Source organism: Mustela nigripes, chromosome 16 (genome assembly GCF_022355385.1).
Source record: "Mustela nigripes isolate SB6536 chromosome 16, MUSNIG.SB6536, whole genome shotgun sequence".
Lineage (NCBI taxonomy): Eukaryota > Metazoa > Chordata > Mammalia > Carnivora > Mustelidae > Mustela > Mustela nigripes.
Window position 1 is genome coordinate 44,993,900 of NC_081572.1, and position 20,980 is coordinate 45,014,879.

Here is a 20,980-nt window from a genome sequence, read left to right on the forward strand (position 1 = left end):
TACCCAGAAGGACTTGCATCAAATTCCAAAAGGTTTCTGGACACACTCTTCCCTCATTCCCCCAACCCCCGCATGGACTCTGGTTAAGGACCCTAAATCTGGGCAAACAATTCTCATCTATCATTTCTCAGTCCAGTGATACATTTACAGTTAAAGTTGTAATATTTCACTCAGAAATATCCAAGCAAAAATGTGATATATCTTATCTTGGTCTCTGTCAGAAGCTTTATTTTATCCTCATCAATGTTGTTTAAATAAAAGAAAACTCTACCTAGGGCACCTGGGTGGCTCAGTTGGTTGAGCAACTGCTTTCCTCTCAGGTCATGATCCAGGAGTCTTAGGATCAAGTCCTGCATCCGGCTCCCAGCTCTATGGGGAGTCTGCTTCTCCCTCTGACCTTCTCTCCTCTCATGTTCTCTCTCAAATAAATAAATAAATAAAGCCTTTAAGAAAGAAAACTCTACCTAAATAGATTAGCCAAAAGTAAATTTAATTGGAAAAGGCAAAACAACATGATGTTATACAAGAAGATACCATTGAGGAAAGCTGGGTGAAGATATACGGACCCTCCCTGTACTTTTTGTTTGTTTGTTTGTTTGTTTCTTATGAACATAGAATTATTTCCAAATAAAAAGTAAGTTTTTTAAAAATGGAAAAGAGGGGCACCTGGGTGACTCAGGTGGTTGAACGTCTGTCTTCTGCTTGGGTCATAGTCTCAGGGTCCTAGGATCAAGACCTGCATCGGGCTCTCTGCTTCCCCCTCTCCCTCTGTCTGCCTCTCTGCCTACTTGTGATTTCTGTCAAATAAATAAACAAAATCTTAATAAATAAATAAATATAAATGGAACAGAGTTGGAGTGCTTGCCTGGCTCAGTGGATAGAGCATGCCACTCTGATCTCAGGGGCATGAGTTCAAATCCCACACTGGGTGTGGAGCCCACTTTAAAAAAAATGGAAGAGTTTTACTAAGATAAATTGTAAAAAGTTACTACATTACCTATGATAAATTAACATATGAACCTAGTGGTTGCCGGTTCACTTTTTAAGCCAATTTGCTATTAGCCAATTTAAAATTGGATACAAAATTTAAAAATTCATGAAAATATTCCAAACAAGCAAAGCAGACATATTTGACTGAAAATTATTTTGATGATTTTTTTTTTTTTTTTTTAAATATTTTATTTATTTGACAGAGAGAGATCACAAGTAAGCAGAGAGGAAGGCAGAGAGAGAGAGGAGGAAGCAGGCTCCCTGCTGAGTAGAGAGCCCGATGCGGGACTCAATCCCAGGACCCCAGGATCATGACCTGAGCTGAAGGCAGCGGCTTATCCCACTGAGCCACCCAGGTGCCCCATTATTTTGATGATTTTAAGTTAATTTTCTAAATGAACGAAAACAATGAAACGAATATACAAATTCCCAGAACAGACTCAAGGTTCACACAAAACTATGAATCAAGGCTGAAAATCAATGATCAAAGATGCATAAAGCACAAAGAGTTGTCAAAAAGGCAGTCACTTGAGGGGAACAGCCAGGAAGTAGCTGCTTTGTGTTTATACATAGGTACCCCCAGGTGGGAAGACTGTCAAGTTCCAGTAGCTCTAGACCCTCTGTTTTCCTTTCCCATGGTGGGAAGAAATCTCTTCATAGCCCCTGCAGGAGGAAGGACTGGGGGTCAGGGTCTTCCTTCTCTGCCTTCACTATTAGAGTCCACTGTACTTTATGTGGGGTCTTCTCAGAAACAGAGACCCAGGCACAGCTGTCAACCAACCGTTGAGGGCACCTGACTGGCTCACTCTGTGGAGCATGTGAATCTTGATCTTGGGGTTGTGAGTTCAAGCCTGACGTTGGGTGTAGAGATTACTTAAAAATAAAAAGAAAGAAAGAGAGAGAGAAAGAAAGAAAGTGAGAGAAAGAGAGAGAGAGAAAGAAAAGAAGGAAGGAAGGAAGGAAAGAAGGACGGAAGGGAGAAAGGGAGAAAGAGGGGGGGAAGGAAGGAAACTGTTGAAACCACGCCGGCCATCTTGGGAATTTCCTGCCACTACACCCCTGTTCTTGGTGGAAAGGAAGGCAGAGAGCAGGGGTTCTGCCAGCTCCTTCACTCACCAGGTTGGTGACCCCAGGGACCTAGTTTGGGAAAGTTTAAGGAGTCAGGAGAGCTGAGAACTGCTAGGAAAAAGTTCTGACTTCTTCTCCAGGGCTTTTGTAAATCAGTTACTCTGAGCTTGAAGTTCCTGGGGGTGGGAAGGAAGTGATGGGCCCCTCAGGGTTGATCCCACTCTTCGCCAGGGGTCATGGGGGATGGGGTCTTCCACTCTAGAGAAGGCAGCACGGGCTGAGCCACTGCCTGGGACTTAGAAGCCAGGTTTAAATTAGCAGGAATTAGGCCCATTCCTGCATCTGTTAACATGGGCATTCCAGTTCAATCTCCTCAGAGGTGACATTTCCCAGTTAGTTATGGGCTGTGTCTCCCAGGGGACTTAAAAAGAATCAGAAATACCACCCTATTCCCTGGACTTAGGACAGGGAGTGGACGAGAAGGCAGCCTCAGCAAGTCAGGGCTGTAACCCGTCAGGGCTGAGTCCGCTGTGAAAGGCGTGTGCGATCAATGGATGAAGCGTGTGAGCAAGAAGGTCTGGGGGAATAGGCCAGTGGGGGCCCCGGGAAGGCCGCTGCTGGGGCTAGGCCCAGCGTGGGGCTGGCAGGAGAGGAGAAAGGAGCTAATCTAGGAGTCCGGTGCCTGGCGTGCCTCGCCTGTGAGGCAAGAGGGCCGTTCTGTGGGGTGCTGGGGCAGGGGCAGGAAGCACAGCCGGACTGATCTGGGATCAGGGCCACTGGGAGGCATGCGGTTCACAGAGAGCACAGTGGGGCCCACCCGGGGTGGGACTGTAAGCCCCTTTCCCACAAACTCAGGTCACAGCTGGCAGAGACACAGGTGAGGAGGCGAGCTTGCAGTGGCTTCTGGAAAGAGGGCTGGTGTGGAAATTCAGAAATGCCTGTATCTGAGTCTCACCAAGTGCCAGACGCTCAGTGGCACTTTAAATGCCACAGATAAAAAGTGAGAGACTCTCCAGGTGGCAGGCGAGACGAGAGGTCAGGGACCCGGAGCCTCGGAGGCTCAGACGCCAGGATGAAGAATAAAAACACCTTGGAGACCCCTGTGACCCTGAGCGTGGGGGCAGAATGTCAATGCAGCCCGGCTGGCCTGCAGCTCTGAGCTGAGGCGTGCGCAGGACAGGCCCAGAATCTGTAGATTAAGGGCTAGTGGCCTCTTCAGAACCGCCACGGTGCCAGGAGCTGGACGAGCCCCTTTAGGGTCAAGGCTCAGTGGGAAACACAGAGGCTCAGTGCTCAGACGACAATGGGTCGCTCGTCACGCCCCTGCCTGTGTCCCTGATGGATGGTCACCATGTGTGGGGAGAATGGGCCCTCTGCCCCTCTTCTAACCAGCCCCCTTGTAATCAAAAGGGGTTGCTATCAGCCGGCAGATAAGCCCATTGCAGATGGGCCCTCTTGTTCCATGGCTTTCCAGGGCCTGGCTGGGCCACTCACGTGCTTGGTGGTCAGATCTGTGGACAGCACGCATGTCCCACGCTCAGTCACAGGAGGGACAGTGACAGGAGGTGCTGGCTGAGCAGTGTGCATGTGCCTGCAGGTGCAAAATGTTTCTTTCTCTATTGCACCCTCCTGTCTGTCTGTCTGTTTGCATCTCTCCCTGCTCTCTTTGGTGCCTGACAGCCCCATAGGGTTGTGCTTCCTGTCTCCTGGAGACACTGTACGTGCACTCCCTTTGGGGTCTCACTGGGACTTGACCTTCCCCTGCCCGGTCCGTCCGAGACCCCAGTGCTGGCCAGGAGTCCCTCATTGGGTTTGTCCTGCTGGCCCCGCCTCACCAAAGAAGTCTTACTTGGAGAGGATCCCTTGCATCTCTCTCTCTCTGGCTGGAGCGGTAAGAGGTCACCTGGAGGATCCACATCTTGATTCTAGTCAGCTGCTGTGCAGAGGGCATCACGGTCCTGCCCGTGACTGTCTCCGAACCTGGCAGGGGAGGGCTCGTGATAAGGGGCCGGTTGCCTGGGAGGTCTCCCACCTGTTTAGGCCCTGAGCACTTGCCTCTCCTCCTTCCTTAGAGCCTGCCCCCTGGGGAAATTGTACTTACAGAGATGGAAGAGTTTCATGCATCTCTCACTTCCTCTCTCTTTCCCGAGGCCCCGAGAGGGAGCGGCAGAAGCCGTGGCTGGCAGGGCCCCCCTGAGATGCCTGGGTCTGCATGGAGCCTCAGCCAATTTGGAAAGCACGGTGACCCAAGCAGGTGTTGCAGCGGTCGTGTCAAATTCTGCCGTTCAGGCGTGCCATCAGTGTGCACACACAGAAATCCATGACACAAAAGGCCCAGCCTTCCCCACCCCGCCGGTGCTTAGAAACTCCCGGCTCTAATGAGAAACGAGAGCTGAAAGGAGAGAGGTGGGGGGCTAGGCCACATCAGTGCAGGCTGGAGCCGGATCTCGGAGGAGGCCGACCCACTTCTTTTGGAGGTAAAGGGCCTTGTGGACCAGTCCGCCGAAATGTCACTTGAATTAGCCACTGTGACCCACACAGGGGGCTCCTTTGTCCTCCTCTCTCCCTCGTTACTCTGGGAGGGAGGCCTGTCCACACAGCACCCCTAGCTACTCCCTTTGCTTTCCCCTGGGGCTTCCCTGGTCCCCTCACCCAGGGGACATCTTATGGCCATAAACCTTCCTGATTCCAGCAGCCCCCTTGAACGAGACAGGCGAGGACATCGAGGAGGAAGGTACAGGTGGGTACGCCTGGCGCTGAGCCTCCCTTTTTGATTGTGTGGTGAGTTACTTAGCCAACAATAGATGTTTATGTGTATTTTTTTAGAGCTTGTATTTATTAACAGCCTGCAAAGGGGAGACCGCGATATTGGTCCTGAAAGCACAGTGAGTTGAAAGGGACAATTAGGGGAGCAGAAAGAGATATGGAGCCTGGAGCTGTAAAAGATATTTTAATGCGCAATCAAAGGGTTCTTAAGATAGTTTCCAAGTAGACAGAAGGTATAAGAAAATTGGCCCATTACAAGCTGATAGTGGGGGATCAGTGACACAGGGTGGAACAACGGCTGATGTGTGAAACTCCCACTGGAGGAAAGTGAGTCCGGAGAGCCAAACTGGGAGGAGACGAGCCAGAATGTCACCACGGCTGGGTCAGCGGGCTCAGCAGCATGGCTTGACCCGGATCCAGTCGAAATGTACACGGACTTCAGTCAATCAAACAGTGTGCAAAGGGAAAGGCTGGCATCCTCCAGGTCGAGCTGGAGTAGGGCCCTGAGGAGCCGGGTCCTGGAGGTGAGTTCTGGCCAGCGACATGTGGGGACAGCCTGGGCAGTTGGTGAGCCTTGGAGAGATTTGCTGCCGGGCCCAGGGAGCCCTCCCAGCAAACTTGCTCTCTCTGACCCCTGGGCCCTGCCTCTTGTCCTCCAAGAAGCTTTCCTGCCCCCCCCCCCCCCACTCCCTGGCTCTCTCAAACTTGCCAATAGGCCTTCTAGAATCGCGTTCATCACAGTGGCAGAGTGCTGGGTGATTAGTTAGGTGACAAGTAAACATTTGCTAAATGGGATTCTTGGCTCCCTGGTAATGAACAGCCCCTAGCAGGAGAAAATAAGGGGGAGATGATGTCTGGAGGGTTCTGGGGGTTGCCAGGGGTCAGCCAAAGGGGGCACAGGTAGAGGTGGCAAGCCTGGAGGCAAGGGAGGGGCTGAGGTCTGAGCCCCGCGTGGAGGGGAAAGGAGGGAGCACGGGGGGTAAAACGGCTCTGGGATACTTTCCGGGCCTGGAAGCAGCAGGTGTCTGGGAATGGGACTGTGGCCCAGGCAGATTTCCAGGGAGCGCTCCAGCATGCTGGCACGAGGGAAGGATCTGGCTGAGCAGAAGAGGCAAGTTAGGATGATGAAACCCACTGTTGAGGAACATTGGCAAGCACGCCACGAGTGGGGACACGTGCTCGGAAAGACGCTGGGGGTGTGGGGTAGGGAAGAAGACCGCAGAGGGGAGCCATACCGCCACTGCAGAGTCAAGGCCAAGTCCCTGAGTAGGATTCCCCCAACCTTCCCCTTGCCAGGCTCGCCTCCCACGCCCACCACCCCTCACAGGGTTCCCAGTCCTCAACTCCTAGCTCTCTGCTGATATCCCAAACCAGCACGATGCTGCTGTTAACCCTCCAGCCTTCTGCCTCGAATACTCCCTGCACTCTTCTTTGGCCACCTCCTCATCCTTGTTAGAGCCATCAGGTGTCACCCTCACCTGGAAGTCCTCCTGGACTGTCCTCACCTCAGTTGACTTTCTCATGGTGGGGGAAGGGCCACTACCAGAGGCACCAATCACATACCTGTTTCCACATCTAGCCTTGCACTCCTCATAGGAGAGTCACATCTTCCCACTTTTATGTCCCAAGAGCCTGCGCCAACGGCGGGCACATGTAGGCCTTTGATCAGCACTTGTTGAAGGGAAAGAGCTGAGTGAAGATGGCAGAGGGGTGACCCTGTTAGGAACAGAGGAGGAGGACAGGATTCCCAGGGGCAAGAAGCCACATCTCCAGGCCCTAACCCACCCAGGAGGAATGCTGCGTCTGGTGACCAGAGAGGTCTAGCCCCTGGCTTGTCAACTTGCTCTGGTGCTTTGGGCAATGGTGCCATCGTTCCTGTGTGGCCTGTGAGCTGCTGAGTGACAAGTGATGTCATTCACGATAGAGCCGCTTTCATTCCCGGTACCTCTTAGAGGAGAAAGCTGCTAAAAATACACCCGCCGTCCTGGGCCCCTCTGCCTTGCCTCTAATAACAGTCGGCAGCCAGAGACCGAGCTGCACTTGACAGAGGCAGTCATTTATAAAACATTAGCATTTCTCGTACTGACATTTCACTTTCATATTGCAGGACTTACTAAGTCTGTTTAAAAAAATTTAATAAAGTGTTTGGACTCTTGATTTTCCCACTGAGGGCTTTGCTGTCTGACGCTGGAAATCAACAACAGGACAACATCCTCGGGTTCCGAGGGACAGCCAGGCCCCGGCACCGGCCTGGGGAAGAGCAGGCGGGCAGCGGGAGAGCATGTGTTTTGCTCTGCCATCCCCGCGCTCCTGTTAGTGCAGGTTTCAAGCCTTGTACAGAGGAAGATTGTTCAGTCCCACCTGAAAACCCAGCTCTCCCCTCTCTACTGAGGAGAGAACTGCCTCATTTCTCTGAAGCGAGAGGGGCAGGTGCAGCCCCCAGACCCTCTCTGCTGCTGTCTCAGTGGATCCCTGGCCTCCTGGGAAGCCCTCTGGGCCCCAGGAACTGGCAGCTCCCTTCCGGCCACTCCTGAGGCCCTGAAGAATCCACAGCTCAGCTGCCGCGGGTGCGGCTTTTGGGAACCAGCCAGGAAGGACCCTGGACCAGCCTGGTCCAGAAAGAGCCGCAGAGACTGGGCCGATCCACAGCCAGGGTGTGGGAAGTGAGTCATGTTCCGTGAGGGTGAGGGAAGAACCCTAGAACGGAGAACGTGTGTGTGTGTGTGTGCGTGTGTTCGCATGCGTGTGCACACAGGCATCCCAGTGAGTCAGCGTGCCCCTGCCCCATATGGCTCCTCCCGCCAGCAAACACGCTGTGCCCGGCCAGGCTCGCCCACCCCACAAAAGCCTGCGATCTGCCACCACTTCAGGAATGTAGGGTTAGGAAATGAGAAACAGGGTTCTTGTCCAAGAGAAATTTTTTTATTATTGTTTTTCTCTTTTCATTGGATTCGGTGTTTCTTGCTCCTCACACACATCCTCTCTGGTGGGGAATTCAGGTTTGGGCAGAGCTCAGAGGAGATGGTACCCAGCGGGGCCCTGGCCGGCAGCATGGCCAACCTTGACTGGAGCCGCTGTCCCCTGACTGGGCTTGCCTGTTCCATGCCCTGCACACATCCCCACTCTTGACCCCTGAGTCTGGCCCCCTCCGCCACCGCCGCAGGTCCCTGGGCATCTTCAGAAGGGTCAGGAGGGAGGGGGCCTCCGTAACGCAGAAATGCCTGAGATGGTTCTTGAAATGCCCTCTTTGTTCCCCTTCTGCTAAGGCCACCTGATGCTTTCCCTCCTGCCACCGAGCACAGGACTCTTGCTGGGCTGGCCATCAAAGAGCCTCAAGGAAAAATTCAGCAGCTGAGCTGTGCTGGAGTCCTGGGCTCATGCCCGGAGTTTCCCCAGCCTGTCCAGACCATTACTGGCAAAAATGCTAGGCCAACGGACGATGACACTGCCCAGCCTCTTGGGCTAACACTGTGGTTGCTGCCTGCCCGTCGCAAAAAAAAAAAGACCCAGAGCCCCTCCTGGTTCCCTTCTCCATCAAGCTCTCCCCTAGGGCCTGGCTCCCTGATGTCCCATGAGCTGCTTCTCACTTCTCGCCTCTGACAACGACCCCTGGTACAGTGGGGGTGATGGGGTGCTCTGGGGTGGCAGCCGGACTTGTGTTGCATATAAAAACAAGGCGATGCTCTAAACATCGAAGAAGATTGGTCCCCTGAAGTGATTTTTGCTGCCTCCCCTTCTTCTCCCTGGCCCTTCCCACTGACACTTTGCCCTAGATCCTGGCAAGACCAGGTTATGACGGGGACTGTCATTGCCAGGTTGGGATTCTAGACAAAAACCCTACAACTCTTCTCTTGCTAGAAATCACCAATACAACCCTTAGTTCAACAGATATAGTTTTCTGTATAGTTTATAAACATGAGAAGACATACAATTTGGTAGGGGGTGGGGAGGGGCCCTGTGCATGTGTGTGGACAGTGTGTGTATATATATATATATATATATATACATGTATATATATATAAGTTGACTTAGTTATAAGTCAAGTTATAAGTCAAGTTTAGTTACAAGTCAAGTTATAACTGCACCTCCTGTGAGAGCCTCACTGCATTTGATGCAGTTCTGAATTTCAGCCTCTGATGATCTTTCCTTTGGTAATTGGTTCTTGGAGCCCAGCAGCTGGGCCTGGGTCTGCCAGGGTTGCCTGAGACATCAGGAATGAGAGGCGTTCCCCCCGGGGTGAGAGACTAAGGGCTGGAGTGAGGGCAGGTTGACTCTGTGGCCTCAGGCAAGGGCCAAAATACCACCTGCTCCTGTGCTCCCAGATGGCTGGACCACCCAGCCGCTTGGGTGAGCCTCGTCTGTTCTCCTCTGAGTCTCGCTTCCTCCAGGATTGGCAGGGCCCTTCAGACCTCTCCAGTGACTGGGATTCCACAGAGCCTAGCTCCTGGGGGGGCAGGGGGCACTGTCCCATTGTTGCTAATGAAGGATTCATTTTGCGTGCTTTAACTGCCTTGCTGGATGGATGCTGTCTGCGGGCGCTTGCCAGGGCCTGGCTGGGACAGCTGGATGTGATGCCCTTCCCACTTTGGGGCTGTACACTTTGGGTTTTATAATCCACGAGGCAGGGCCCAGACAGCAGCTGAAGCCTTTACCAGCCTTTGCCTGAAACCCAGCAGACCCTCCGCTTGTTCAAAAAAAGAAAAGAGATTCTGTTCCTTGGTGGACCTGTGGCAGTGCTGGGTGCTGGCGGCCCAGGTCCTCAGCGAAGAGTGACCACCAGCCCCAGTATCCAGGCCAGCAGGGAGGCTCCCAGGGAACTGCCCGAAGAGGCCTGCTGCACCCCGCTGGGGGCACGGATGGGGGTCCTGCGGGCACACTTGCCCTTCCTCTTGGGCCGGGCGGTGGGCATGATGTCAAAGCTGAACTTGTGCTGGTAGTCAGGGGCGTAGTCCTGCAGCTCGTGGGCCTGCTTCCCAGCGCCCGCCTTGGATACCTGGTTGCGATTCCTGTGGCTGGTGCAGTTCTTGCCGGGCTTCCTGTAGCCTGGGCGGGAGCCCGGCAGGTGGCCATGCGGGTGGCCCCTGTCCCTGGCCGGGCCGCGGGGCGGGTAGTGCTCCTTGCGAGCGGCCCTGTCGGTGGTGGTGAGCGTGTGCGACTTGATCTGGTGCGGCGAGGCTGGCCCCGTGCAGTTCCGGAAGTCCTCGGCCCTCAGCAGCTTCAGGTCCTGGCCTTGGCGCGCCTCGGGGGAGGCGCAGGGGACCGCAGAGCTGGAGCCGCGGAACCTCCGCAGCCATTCCCACAGCGAGTGCGCCCGGCAGCCGCAGTCCCAGGCATTCCCGTTGAGGCGGAGGAACTCCAGGGCTCCCAAGGGCGCCAGGCAGTCGCCCTGCAGCTCCGACAGGCTGTTGTTGAAGAGAAAGAGGGTGGTCAGCCGGTGGAGGTCGTGGAAAGCCTTGTGGTGGACCCACTGCAGCTGGTTCTCGTGCAGCAGCAGCCGGTCCAAGTTCACCAGTCCCCGGAATGTGTCCTGGCCCAGGCTCCACAGCTTGTTGCCATGGAGGAACAGGTGGCTGAGGTTGACCAGGTCCACGAAGATGTCGTCCTGGAGGTACTCGATGTGATTGTCCTGCAGGTAGAGGTACTGCAGGCTGTGCAGCCCGCTGAAGATGCCTGCGGGTAGGGCGCTGAGCCCGCACTTGTAGAGGTAGAGGGCGTGCAGCTTCACCAGGCCCTGGAAGGTCTCCGGCGCCAGCGTCCGCAGCTGCCGGTTGTCGCCAAGGTCCAGCTCCTCCAGGTGCACGAAGCCCTCGAAGGTGTTGGGATCAATGAAGGTGATGTTGTTGGAGTAGATCCACAGGGTGACCATAGCCGGGCTGAAGTGGCCCTGCTGGAGGACGGTGATGCGGTTGTTCTGCAGGAAGATGCGTTCGCTGTCCTCCGGGATGCCCTCGGGGATGGCGGCGAAGTTGTGCGCCTGGCAGCTGACCGTCATGGGTGCCGGGTAGCACACGCAGTCACGCGGGCAGCCGCCGCCCAGGGGCAGCTCCCCAGCCAGCAGCAGCAGCAATAGTTCCACACAGCACCCTGGCGGGGGGGTGGGGGGGGAATGGAGAGGGGAGAGAGAGCACAGCCAGGTCAGGGGTGTCTCGGGGAGGCGGGGGACGGAAGGGCGCACCATTCCCCCACCCCTTGGCAGGGCTCTGTCCTGGGCTGTGCCCAACTCAGCGGTCTGGGGTGGCAGCCCTCTGTGGGAGGTTCCTGCTGGGAGGAAGGCGGGGGTCAGGCCCAAGCGGGGCCCTCACGCGGGGACAGATGACACTCTGGCGCTCCACCCCCGCGGAGGGGGCCAACCGCAGGCCCCGCAGCTAGGGAGCTCAGGGACACGCACCGGAACGTACCTTAAAGTCCCGCCCCAAGCCCTGCCCCGCCCCCAGACTCCCACGGGCGTGCTGGGGTGGGGGTTCCTCTCCCAGCTCTGCCATTTACTGTATAACAGCACATGAACAGGTACTGATTCAGACTCCTGGTCTAACAAAGTAAATATATGGAGGCCTGAAGAGTCCTTTAACTTTTTTTTTTTTTCCAATATTTTATTTATTTGACAGAGAAAGACAGTGAGAGAGGGAACACGAGCACGGGAGTGGAAGAGGGAGAAGCAGGGAGCCCGAGGCAGGGGCTCGATCCCAGGACTCCGGGATCATGACCTGAGCCGAAGGCACATGCCCAAAGACTGAACAAGGCAGATGCCTAACGACTGAGCCACCCAGGCGCCCTAAGTCTTTTAGCGTCTTCTTAATAACAAAGCATGCATGCAAGACACCAAAGTTCATCTCAAAAGCTGTCTTATTTAGGGTGCCTTCTGTGTCCTCAAATACATGACAGCGCTCTGTGACTCAGTTTCCTCATTTCTAAATAGTACTGGTGTTCCTTGCGGCACTGGGAGGATGTGCTAAGGGGACACGTGTGAAGGCTGGGGGGAGACACCAGGGCTGCCTGGTTTTGGGGCCCGCCCTATCTGGTCCATCTTCTGGCCCCTCCCCTCTCCGCATCTCACTCCCAGGCTGTGTCCTCCCGGCTGGTGGTTGCAAACAAGGCTTTGCCTCTCCACCGTCTGGAGCATTTCCTCTGTAGCTTCCCTCTAATTGGGCATTAATTAGGCATTCGTTAATGGATCCTTAAAATAATTTATTTTCGGATGTGTCCAGCCTGTGGTCGGATAATAGCCCCGTGCTCATTATCCGAGAGGCCTCATTATAGACGATCATCATTACCTGCCTTTTTCCAGGGTCGCAGCTGCCCCAGGCTGCCCGGCAGGCGCGCCGCGAGCAAGGACAGGCTCCAGGCCGGTAACCCCCACCCTGCAGGGCCAGGCGGCCATCTCGTCCGTCCCTGCCCAGGTTTGGCCTCTTGCCCGTCCCTTCCAGCTTGGCCAGCCGGGCCTCTAGGGAGAAGGCCAGGCCCTGGGGCAGCTCAGCTGATTCCTGCTGTCAGCTCTGCATGTAGAAAGAACTCACACTCCTGGCCGCTCTCCGACCGGCCTGCTCCCAGCCTCACCCGGGCCACTAGGCCAGGCTCCCAGGCCTGCTGCTGGCCCAGCCTCCTGGCCAGTCTCAGGCAGGCCCAGCCGCCACTGCCACCCCCTCATTCCCGGCAGAAACAGCATCGTAAATTAGTGACAGTTCCCAGCTGTTGGGAGTTATGGGCTCCCAGAGAGTGGCAGCTGCTTCCCGTCCCCCTGTAATCACCCGGCTTCCACCGAACGTTTTCAACATAAAAATCATCGCATATAATTTCGTTTTTGCATAATTGGGTTCGGTTGCGATTTCAGAGCAATTATGACCTCGGTGGCGGTGGCGGTGGTGGCAGTGCAGCTGTAAGGACCCTTTCCGGGCCGGGCCATGCTCTAGGTGGTTCCTGCAGTGTCTTCAGTCATCACCACCACTACATGGCCTGCAGGCCTCAGCCTCAGTTTCCCTCTCTGTAACATGAGTAGGAGGTGATTGCTTTGCCAGTGTGCCCCACATGGAGACTCGGGTCTGACCTTGAGGCCCCCATTGCCCACCACAGTCTGGCAGAGGGTCCCAGCTGTGCAGAGGGAAGCAAGAGTGTGAGGGACTAGGAGCCTGGACACCAAGCCCCAACTGAGTCTTGGGGAACCTGCAAGATGCTTTGAGCCTCCAAAAGCCAGGGATGGGAGGAGGGCCCACCCCACACTGGCTGCAGCTTCCACAGAATCTGACAGCCCCTTTCCCCTCTCTCGGCAGGCACCCCTCACCCCTGCCCAGGCTGCTGTCTCCCAGGAACCTCACCCCAGGGAAGGGGTCCCCACCTTGCCATCCTGGGGGGCCGGAGGGCCCCCTCCCAGCTCAGGGGCCTTCACAGGGCTCATTGTGCTAAAGGGGACCAGGCCATGGCCATTAACTGGTGCTTGTGGGACACACAGTGCCACACCAGACCCTGGGGGCAGGGGTAAGCTATGGCAGGCTTAGTACTAATACCACTCGACATTTGTGCAGCTTATGAAGTTTACAAAGTGCTCCTGCTTGCGATCCTCTGATCCCCAGCATTACTATGTGGTGGGGGTTTTCCCTGGCCCCCACTGACCTGGATGGGGGCCGACAATCCTTCTATCTGATGTTGCAGCTGTGTCCCCATAAGGCCCCGGAGGTGGGCTTCTCTGAAGTGCCCCCTGAGAAGCTGGGGGCCCCAAGGAGAGCCATAACCCTTCCTTAGAAGGTGTCTAGAAGATTCCTAGGTGCCCCCAGGGAATGTCGGGGCACAGGGAAACCAAGCAGAGACCCCAGTTTGGATGAAAAAAAAAATGCCCCCAAATGTAGGCATGGGCTAAGCAGCCAGCATGTGAACACACCTTGGCAGGTGTGTGGGGTCAAGGCAGGACCCAGGGCAGGAGCCCTCCATGTCCTTCCTATGAGAGGGGGCCAGGAGGAGGCAGGGCCCCCAGCCAACTGCTTGGAGCCGCTCTCCATCCTTCTGTGCTGCCCACATGCCTGGCAGTCAGACCAGGGAACCTGCCCTTGCCCTACCCCTGCCTCCTTCCACTGGGCACTGGGGTGGGTCCCTGCTGAATTTGCTTTTCCACCCTGGAAGCTGGTCCCATCTCCAAGGTCCTGGGCCAGCCCTGGGCCAGCCCTCCCAGCCAAACTCACCCACCTGAAGCCAATAGGTGCTTCAGTCCTGGACCGTCACCCAGCCAGGCAGCTCCTCCTATGTCCCCTCCGTGTGCCAGTGGGAGCCCCAACCCCACTGAATGCCTGATTAAGGTACTAACAATGGGGCGGGTGTCTTTGCTGAGTACTTTAAGATCACAAATTAGCAGCCTGTGAAGGGGAGTTGCACCCCCTCCCATCTACCTCCTCAGCCCTCTCCTGGTGGAGCAGCGGTTGCTGCTCTGCCTCAAAGGACAGAAGAAAGCCAGGCTGGGCCTCATCCCTCCTTCCTCAGGCTCTCCTCCTTCTCTCCTCCAGGGACACGCACCCCACTGACTGCTCAGCTACTCCCAAACCTCCTGGCCTCCCTCACATCTGAGCTCACCCAAGGCTCCGCAGGCTCATTCATTCTTTCCTCCTTTCAGTACTTGCCCTCTTGCAGTGTCCAATGTGCTAGGCAGGGAGGAGCCCAGGGAGGAGCCCCGGGATGAACTGGGCAAGCCCTCGTGTGTTCATTAGCAGATAGAGGGGCCCTGAATCCCAGGCAGTCTGGTCAGGTGCTGGGGCCCAGAGTAAGCACCTAATGGTGTATATATAAGGGGAAGCTCAGGGAAGGTCTCTGCCAGCCCTATGCCACCTCCTCCATGAAGCCTTCTGCTCCCCTGGTAGCATAGAGAATACCCCCAGTAGAGATTGTATTGTTTACACATCCTCCTTCCTACAAAACACAAAACCCTTCACCTGCTGGGAGGGACCTTGCAGGGGGAGGGGATGAGTGGTTGGAACATGGGCAGCACCTCATCCAGGCTACTCAGCAACCCTAGATGTGTTTATGAAGGGTCCTGTGGAGCTGGACCTGGCAGGATGGGTGGGAAGGGCATAACAGGCGAAAGGCACAGCATATGCAAAGGCACTGAGGTGGGGAAACAGGAAGTGTGCCCCTCCCTTACCCCAGACCCCCTTTTCTCTCTGCCTCTATGGGTAACCAGAGCTTCCCAGAAGCTGTAACACCTGGGGACACCCAGGCCTGGGGAGGCCAGAGAGGTCACCATTGGAACCAGCACTGACAGGACCTCTGGTCCAGTCCTAGGCCAGATGACCAGAGTGGCAGGGGTCCTGCAGCTTGCCCACCCTGGAAGCAGGAGGGAGCTAAACAAGGAGGAAGACCCAGTCCTAAACATGGATCAGGTTCTTTACATGGTCTCCTCACACCACCACACCTACTGCAGAAGAAATGAGGCACATGGGGGTTGGAGGTGGGGGCGGAGAGGCTGGTGGAGGCCACAAAGCTGGTGAAGAGGGTGGTGGAACAGGTCTCACCCCCTGCCTTCAAATCCAGAAGCTCCAAGTTGCCTGGGGCAGGCCCTCCCTGGCCCCAAGGTCTCAGATCCCCCACCCCCACCACCTCTCCCTACAGGGCAGGGACAGCCCCAAGGACTGGAATCCCCTGAAGGCCACCAGGCAGGTCCACAGGGCTCCTGGGGCCTCAGAGACGCATCAGTCCTGTGGCCAATCCCTCTGGCTCTACAGCCCCCGCCCTCCCCACAGGGCCCCTCTCCCCCACCCTCCTGCCCCAGCCTTTTCCCTGAGCCAATCGATGCTAACCAAATGGCTCTGCTGGTCAGATAACAGCCTCGGGCCAGGCTGGCTGCGCTGGACAGAGCTACTGGCGCCCCAGCCCATTTGGCACCATCCCTCCATGCCACACCCCAGTGCAGGCCACTTCCTGTAGCGTCCCCTCACCCCAGTCTGGCCCAGCCCTGGAGACAAGGAAGCCAGTCCAGGGAGACTGGGCTTCCCTCCTCAGCCCCCCGCTGAAGACACCTGTGATCCACCTGCCTCCTCCAGAACTCCATGTGTCCAACGCAGTCCCTCCGAAGGTGAGCCGTGGCTCCTCCACCCCGCAAGCCGCCTTCACCTGCATCTTCGCATCTTCTCCGTCTCCGGTGAAGGCAGCGCCTTCATTCTGGCTGATCAGGCAAGATCCTCGGACTCATGCCAACTCCTCTCTCTAACTTCATGCCCAGTCTGCCAGGAGTCCTGCGGGCGCAACTTCAAAACGTACCCAGAATCTACCCGTGTCTCCCGGCGACCACCCCAGCCTGGGCCCTGTCATCTCTCCCCTGGCCTAGTGCCATAGGCTCCTGAGCAGTCCCCAGGCCCCCAGCCTTGCCCCTCCATGTCTCCTAACACAGCAGCGCAAGTCTGAGTCAGAGCATGTGACCCCTCCACTCAGACCCTCCTTGGCCCCATTGTGCTCAGTAAGACCCTTCAGTCTTTACCAGAGCCCTGACCACCGCCCCTCAACTCCCGCCCTTCCTCTCCTAGCCTCTTCCTCCTTCCTCTTCTTCATGTGTTGGGTATGTCCTGCCTCCAACCTTTGGCTGCTCCTTCCTCCTGGAGAGCTGCCTTGGACACCTGCAGGGCCCCTGCCCTGACCCCAGCCTTCCCATCTCTCCCAGGGTCACATTCTCAGTCAGGCCTTCCAGAGCAGCCTATTTAATATAGGGAAGGAATCCATCCCTATTTTACTTCCCCGCTTAACACTCATCCTCCTCTAATAAATGATCTCTTTTATTTTTTATCTTGCTCCTTTTCTGTCCCCTCCCACTGAATGTCAACTCCCTGAGGACAGTGATTTTGTCTGGGGCGTTCCCTGCTGAGCCCCTGGGGCCTAGAATGGTGCCTGGAACATAGCAGGTGCTCAATAAACAGAGTGGTTCTTACTAATACCAAGGCCGCCAGGAAGAGCAGCCTCAGCTGTGGCTCTCTCTCAATGGCCCCTGGACCATCAGAGAAGGGACAAAGGGTGGGGAGAGTTCGGCAAGGGAAGATACACACCAGGCCTGTCGAAGGGGCAGTTGACCAACCCAGCTTGGCCTGGGACTCAGGGCTCTCCCAGGACTTGGTACTTTCAGGGCTAAAACCGGTAAGGCCCAAACAAACCAGGACAAGTCAGTCACCCTATCTGAGGCCAAGACCAAGCCCTCCTTCTGAAAACCAAAATCTCTGGGCCCAGGAAGGGAAGGGGACACACAGGCAGGAAGCATGAGTGTTCTCTAGAAACCCCCGCCTCAGGTCTACTGCCTGCAGCCTGGGAAGCAGGCCCAGTCTACATGGAACCTGTGTGTGTGCACATGGATCTGAATATATTTCTGTGCACACGTGTACTACTGCGTGTGTTTAGCCATGCGTGTACATGGCCTCATACACACATGTATGCAGTATCTGAGTACAGGCACGTGTGTGTGCAAGCTCATCTTTATCTCTGGAGGCCACCAAGGGGGCTGACAGCCTCGGCACTTTCGTCCTGCAGCATCCCTGAACTCCAGCCCAGAGAGGGGTCCCGGGTCTGAGATCTCCCCATATTATCTCGACACTCACTCTGGCTTTGCCTTTAGCTCCTGCTCTCCTCCCTACAGGCTCAATGCCCTACCTACTCCAGGGTCACTCTCAGCAGTGGAAAGCCAGTGGCCCCTTACCAGAAGAGTCCTTGGCTTTTTCCTGCCATGGCGAGCGCCCTGCACAGGCCTGGCTGGGAGGCCATGCTAACCGGGCCGCCGAGCTCTCAGGGGGCTCCCTACAGGCTCCCCAGGTTGGCCTAGCTGCGTCTGCCACCTCCTTGCTGCGGGGTGCCTTCTTGGGGGGCAGGTGGGTTGCTGGAGGCTGGCGTGAGGAGCTCTATACCCCAGTATTGCCTGGCTTTGGGGCCAGCCCCACTGGGAGCACCCTTCAGCTGGGGAACCTGGGCAGGTCACTAAACTTCCAAGGCCTCATTTTTTTAGTCCAGGAACTGGGAGGCAGAGCACCTGCCTTACTGGGTGTTGGAAGCGCTCAGTGAGGCTGTGCCCCTGAACCATAGCCCGGGGCGAGCTGAAGGAGAGGCATTGCCAAGGGTGATGATTGTATTACTGGTACTGTTATCAAGGGAGCTGCTGCTCACCCCCTCGGGGTTCTCCCCAACCCCCAGTATACCCTGGCTTTCACCCACCCACGCTGCCGCTCCCAGAGCCCAGAGGCGTAGCAGAGGGACCTGACAGATCAGACACTGAGTCCGGGCTCAGACCTAGGTTCAAGTTCCTTCCCTGCCAGGGCTTGGCTGCCCCCAGGGCACAGCAGGTGGGGATGCGGTCTTGACCTCTCTACTTTGCCCTTCCTCCCAGTCCATCCATCTCCATCTGGAGCTGCCGACTCTGCAGAATGCCCCAGGTATTCGGGCTCTACCTTCAGCTCAGGAAGCCCCTCTGGGGCTCATAAAAATGTGTGCCATGTTATTCAAATTTGCTTCTCAGTTTGGGGGCCCCAGAATCTGGGCTATGACAGCCCAAGGCTGAGGGCCGTGTGCTTCTGAGAGTCAGTCCTTCCCAGGAGGTTTTGAGAACGCTCTGAGTTCTACCTCCTCCCTCCAAACCCTGGAGCCCACTGTCCCTCCCTCAACACCACAGCAAACTGTGAACCAACCTGCACCCAGACAGGTTCACTGAAACTGGAGTGGTATCTCAGCTGTGTTTGGTGGGGCAGGTGACTCTCTGTGGGCCTGGGACTGTCCCCAGGGGCAAGTGTCTATTGCCTGACTGGGGGTCACTGAGGGGATGTGAGGGGATGGTCACTGACAGCCCTGGCACTGGCTGACACGAAACAGGAGACAGGACCCAGCCTGTGAGAAGCAGGTATAGAACTCTCTTCCAGGAGCCCTTGTTCCTAGTTCCTGGAACAGCCACCCTTTCCTTGTTGTCAGCGAAAGGCATTCAGAATTCACACCTGGGGTATAGATCACCCGACCACCCTGTTCTGAATCTATCCCCTGATTCCTTCATTCACATGAGTTTGCGCTGGGCTTCGTGCTGCAACAGTGAGATCCAGCTCCTTCCCTCACGGAGCCTACACACTCCAGCAGGGAGATGATTAAAGGGACCAGACAAGACCCAACTGACAAAGGGTGGTAGACACTGGGGACACAAGGTTAAGACGGAGACAAATTGGGGCACCTGGGTGGCTCAGTTGGTTGAGCCTCTGCCTTCCTCTCCTCCCTGCTCGTGCTCTCCCTCGCTATCTCTGTCTCCCTCTCTCTCTCAAATAAATTAAAAAAAGTCTCTAAAAAAAAAAAAAAAGAAAGACTGAGACAAACGGCGGGGGGAGGGTACTGACATTAGTTTGTGGGCTCACGCAGGGCCTCCCTGAGCAGCAACACCTGAGTTGAAACCTAAAGGAAAGAAAGGAGCCAAAGAACAGAGGGAACAGCAGGTGCAAAGGCCGTGGGAAAGCACCAAACTTAGTATAGATGAGGGAAGAAGGGACGGGCAGGAGATGCAGTCAGCAAAGTAGGAGGCAGGCTTTGTAGGAACTTCAAAGCCTCGGTTGAAGAGTCTGGATCTAATTCTGGGTATGGTGAGCAGGCACAGAAGAGTGTGAAGGGGGAGCAGCATGATGGGATTTGGGGGGCTGCTACTGGAGCATAGATGGGGGGACAAAAAGCGGGTGGGGCCATGGAATCAGAGTGCAGTAGACAGAATGAGAAATGTTTAGGATGTAGAATTCACAGGACACACAGGTGGACCAGGGTGAGGAAGGGATGGGGTGGCTCCAGAGGATAAGGGTACAGTGAGACGGGAGGAACCCTGGGAAAGCAGGCATGGGGGCCTGCTTTGGGGAGCTCCATTTAGGACATGCGAAGTCTGCGGAGCCTGACAGAGATGTTTAACTGGCGGCAAACTGGAGATGAGAAGCACACTCAGGAGTCATGGGCATAGAGATGGTATTTAAATCTGTGAGAATGGATGAAGCCACCTGTCAAGAGGGGGATATAGGATCGAGGCCTCCAGCAACACAATTCTGGAATGTATAGGAGAAGGAGTGGCCAGTGATGTCAAAGGAAAGCCACAGCACGTGGTGGGACCGAAGCCAAGAGTGGTCCAAGAAGGAAGGCGGACTCCGCCAGGATGGGGGCTGAGAGATGAAGTGCGGCTGTTTGGCAACATGGAGATAACTGGTGACGCCAGAAAGTTCATTTCTGGGAGAAAGGTGGGCGCGGAATGCACGCTAGAAGGGGAGGAAGAGTGAATGGGGAGACAGCACTGGGTCAGTCAGGACAAGTCACGCCATGGGTATGTGACAAATGGCCCCAGGGTCTCAGTGGCTCATGACAGAGGCTGGTTTCTTGCTCAGGGATCTGGGTGGAGAACACATCTTCTACCCAGAACCCTACCTGTCTCACGGCAGAGGGGACAGAAGGGACAGATACTGTGGGCAACTACAGGCTTCTGTTTCAAGCAGCACACAGCCTTCCTGCTCATGTTTCATTGGTCAGAGTCAGTCACACGGCCCAGCCTGTTCTCCGTGGGACACGGAAGAAACCTGGGGTGGCGTCCTGGCGTCAGGGAGCAGTGTCTGTGAGCACCCAGAGGCCACTCATTCAGAAACTTTGCTGTGAAGGGGGCAGAGAAACAGGGCAGCACCCAGAGAGGGGTGGAGTCCTGGGAGGTTGTCTACTTTTTAAAGATGGAAGAAACTAGAGCTTGTTTGCAGGCTTGTGGGCATGGTTTGGGAGGAGGGAGAGGGAAGAAACTGAAGCAGAAGTGGTAGGGCCAAAGGAACCGAGACCCCTGAGCGCTGAAGCAACGGGAGGGACTCAGGTCTGTGCGAATGACAGGATGACGGAGTGACCTCCCTGGCCTTCTTGTCTCCCTGAAGTAAAAAGGGGTCATTAGCTGAGAGCCAAGGTATGGAGGAGGGCAGGAGTTTAAATCAAACTACCTCAGTCACATGAGAGGTTTGTGGGGGACAAGAAGGTAGGTGTTTGCAAACACAGGTTTCCCGTGCCTGCTGCCCAGCCCCTGCCCAAGTCCTCCTCACCGCCTGCTGGAGGCTGGGGCTCTCGGGCCCCTCTGATGAAGTCTGCTCACATCACTCCCCTGCTGACAGAACATGCTCAGCAAACATTCCCTCCACCCCTTCCTTGGGGCTGGGCACCGTGCCAGGAGGGCTCTGGG

The 20,980-nt window shown here is 55.9% G+C and overlaps 1 protein-coding gene across 1 annotated transcript in view; it reads right to left on the reverse strand.

The window, feature by feature from the left end:
* Positions 1 to 8,826: 8,826 nt before the first annotated feature.
* RTN4RL1 (reticulon 4 receptor like 1) overlaps positions 8,827 to 20,980 on the reverse strand; it is a 69,065-nt gene continuing 56,911 nt past the window's right edge. Inside the window, exon 2 of the mRNA XM_059381062.1 lies at positions 8,827 to 10,908. Within this exon, the coding sequence (XP_059237045.1) occupies positions 9,584 to 10,908 (1,325 nt within the window). The 3' untranslated portion in view covers positions 8,827 to 9,583. The remainder of the gene's footprint in view (positions 10,909 to 20,980) is intronic.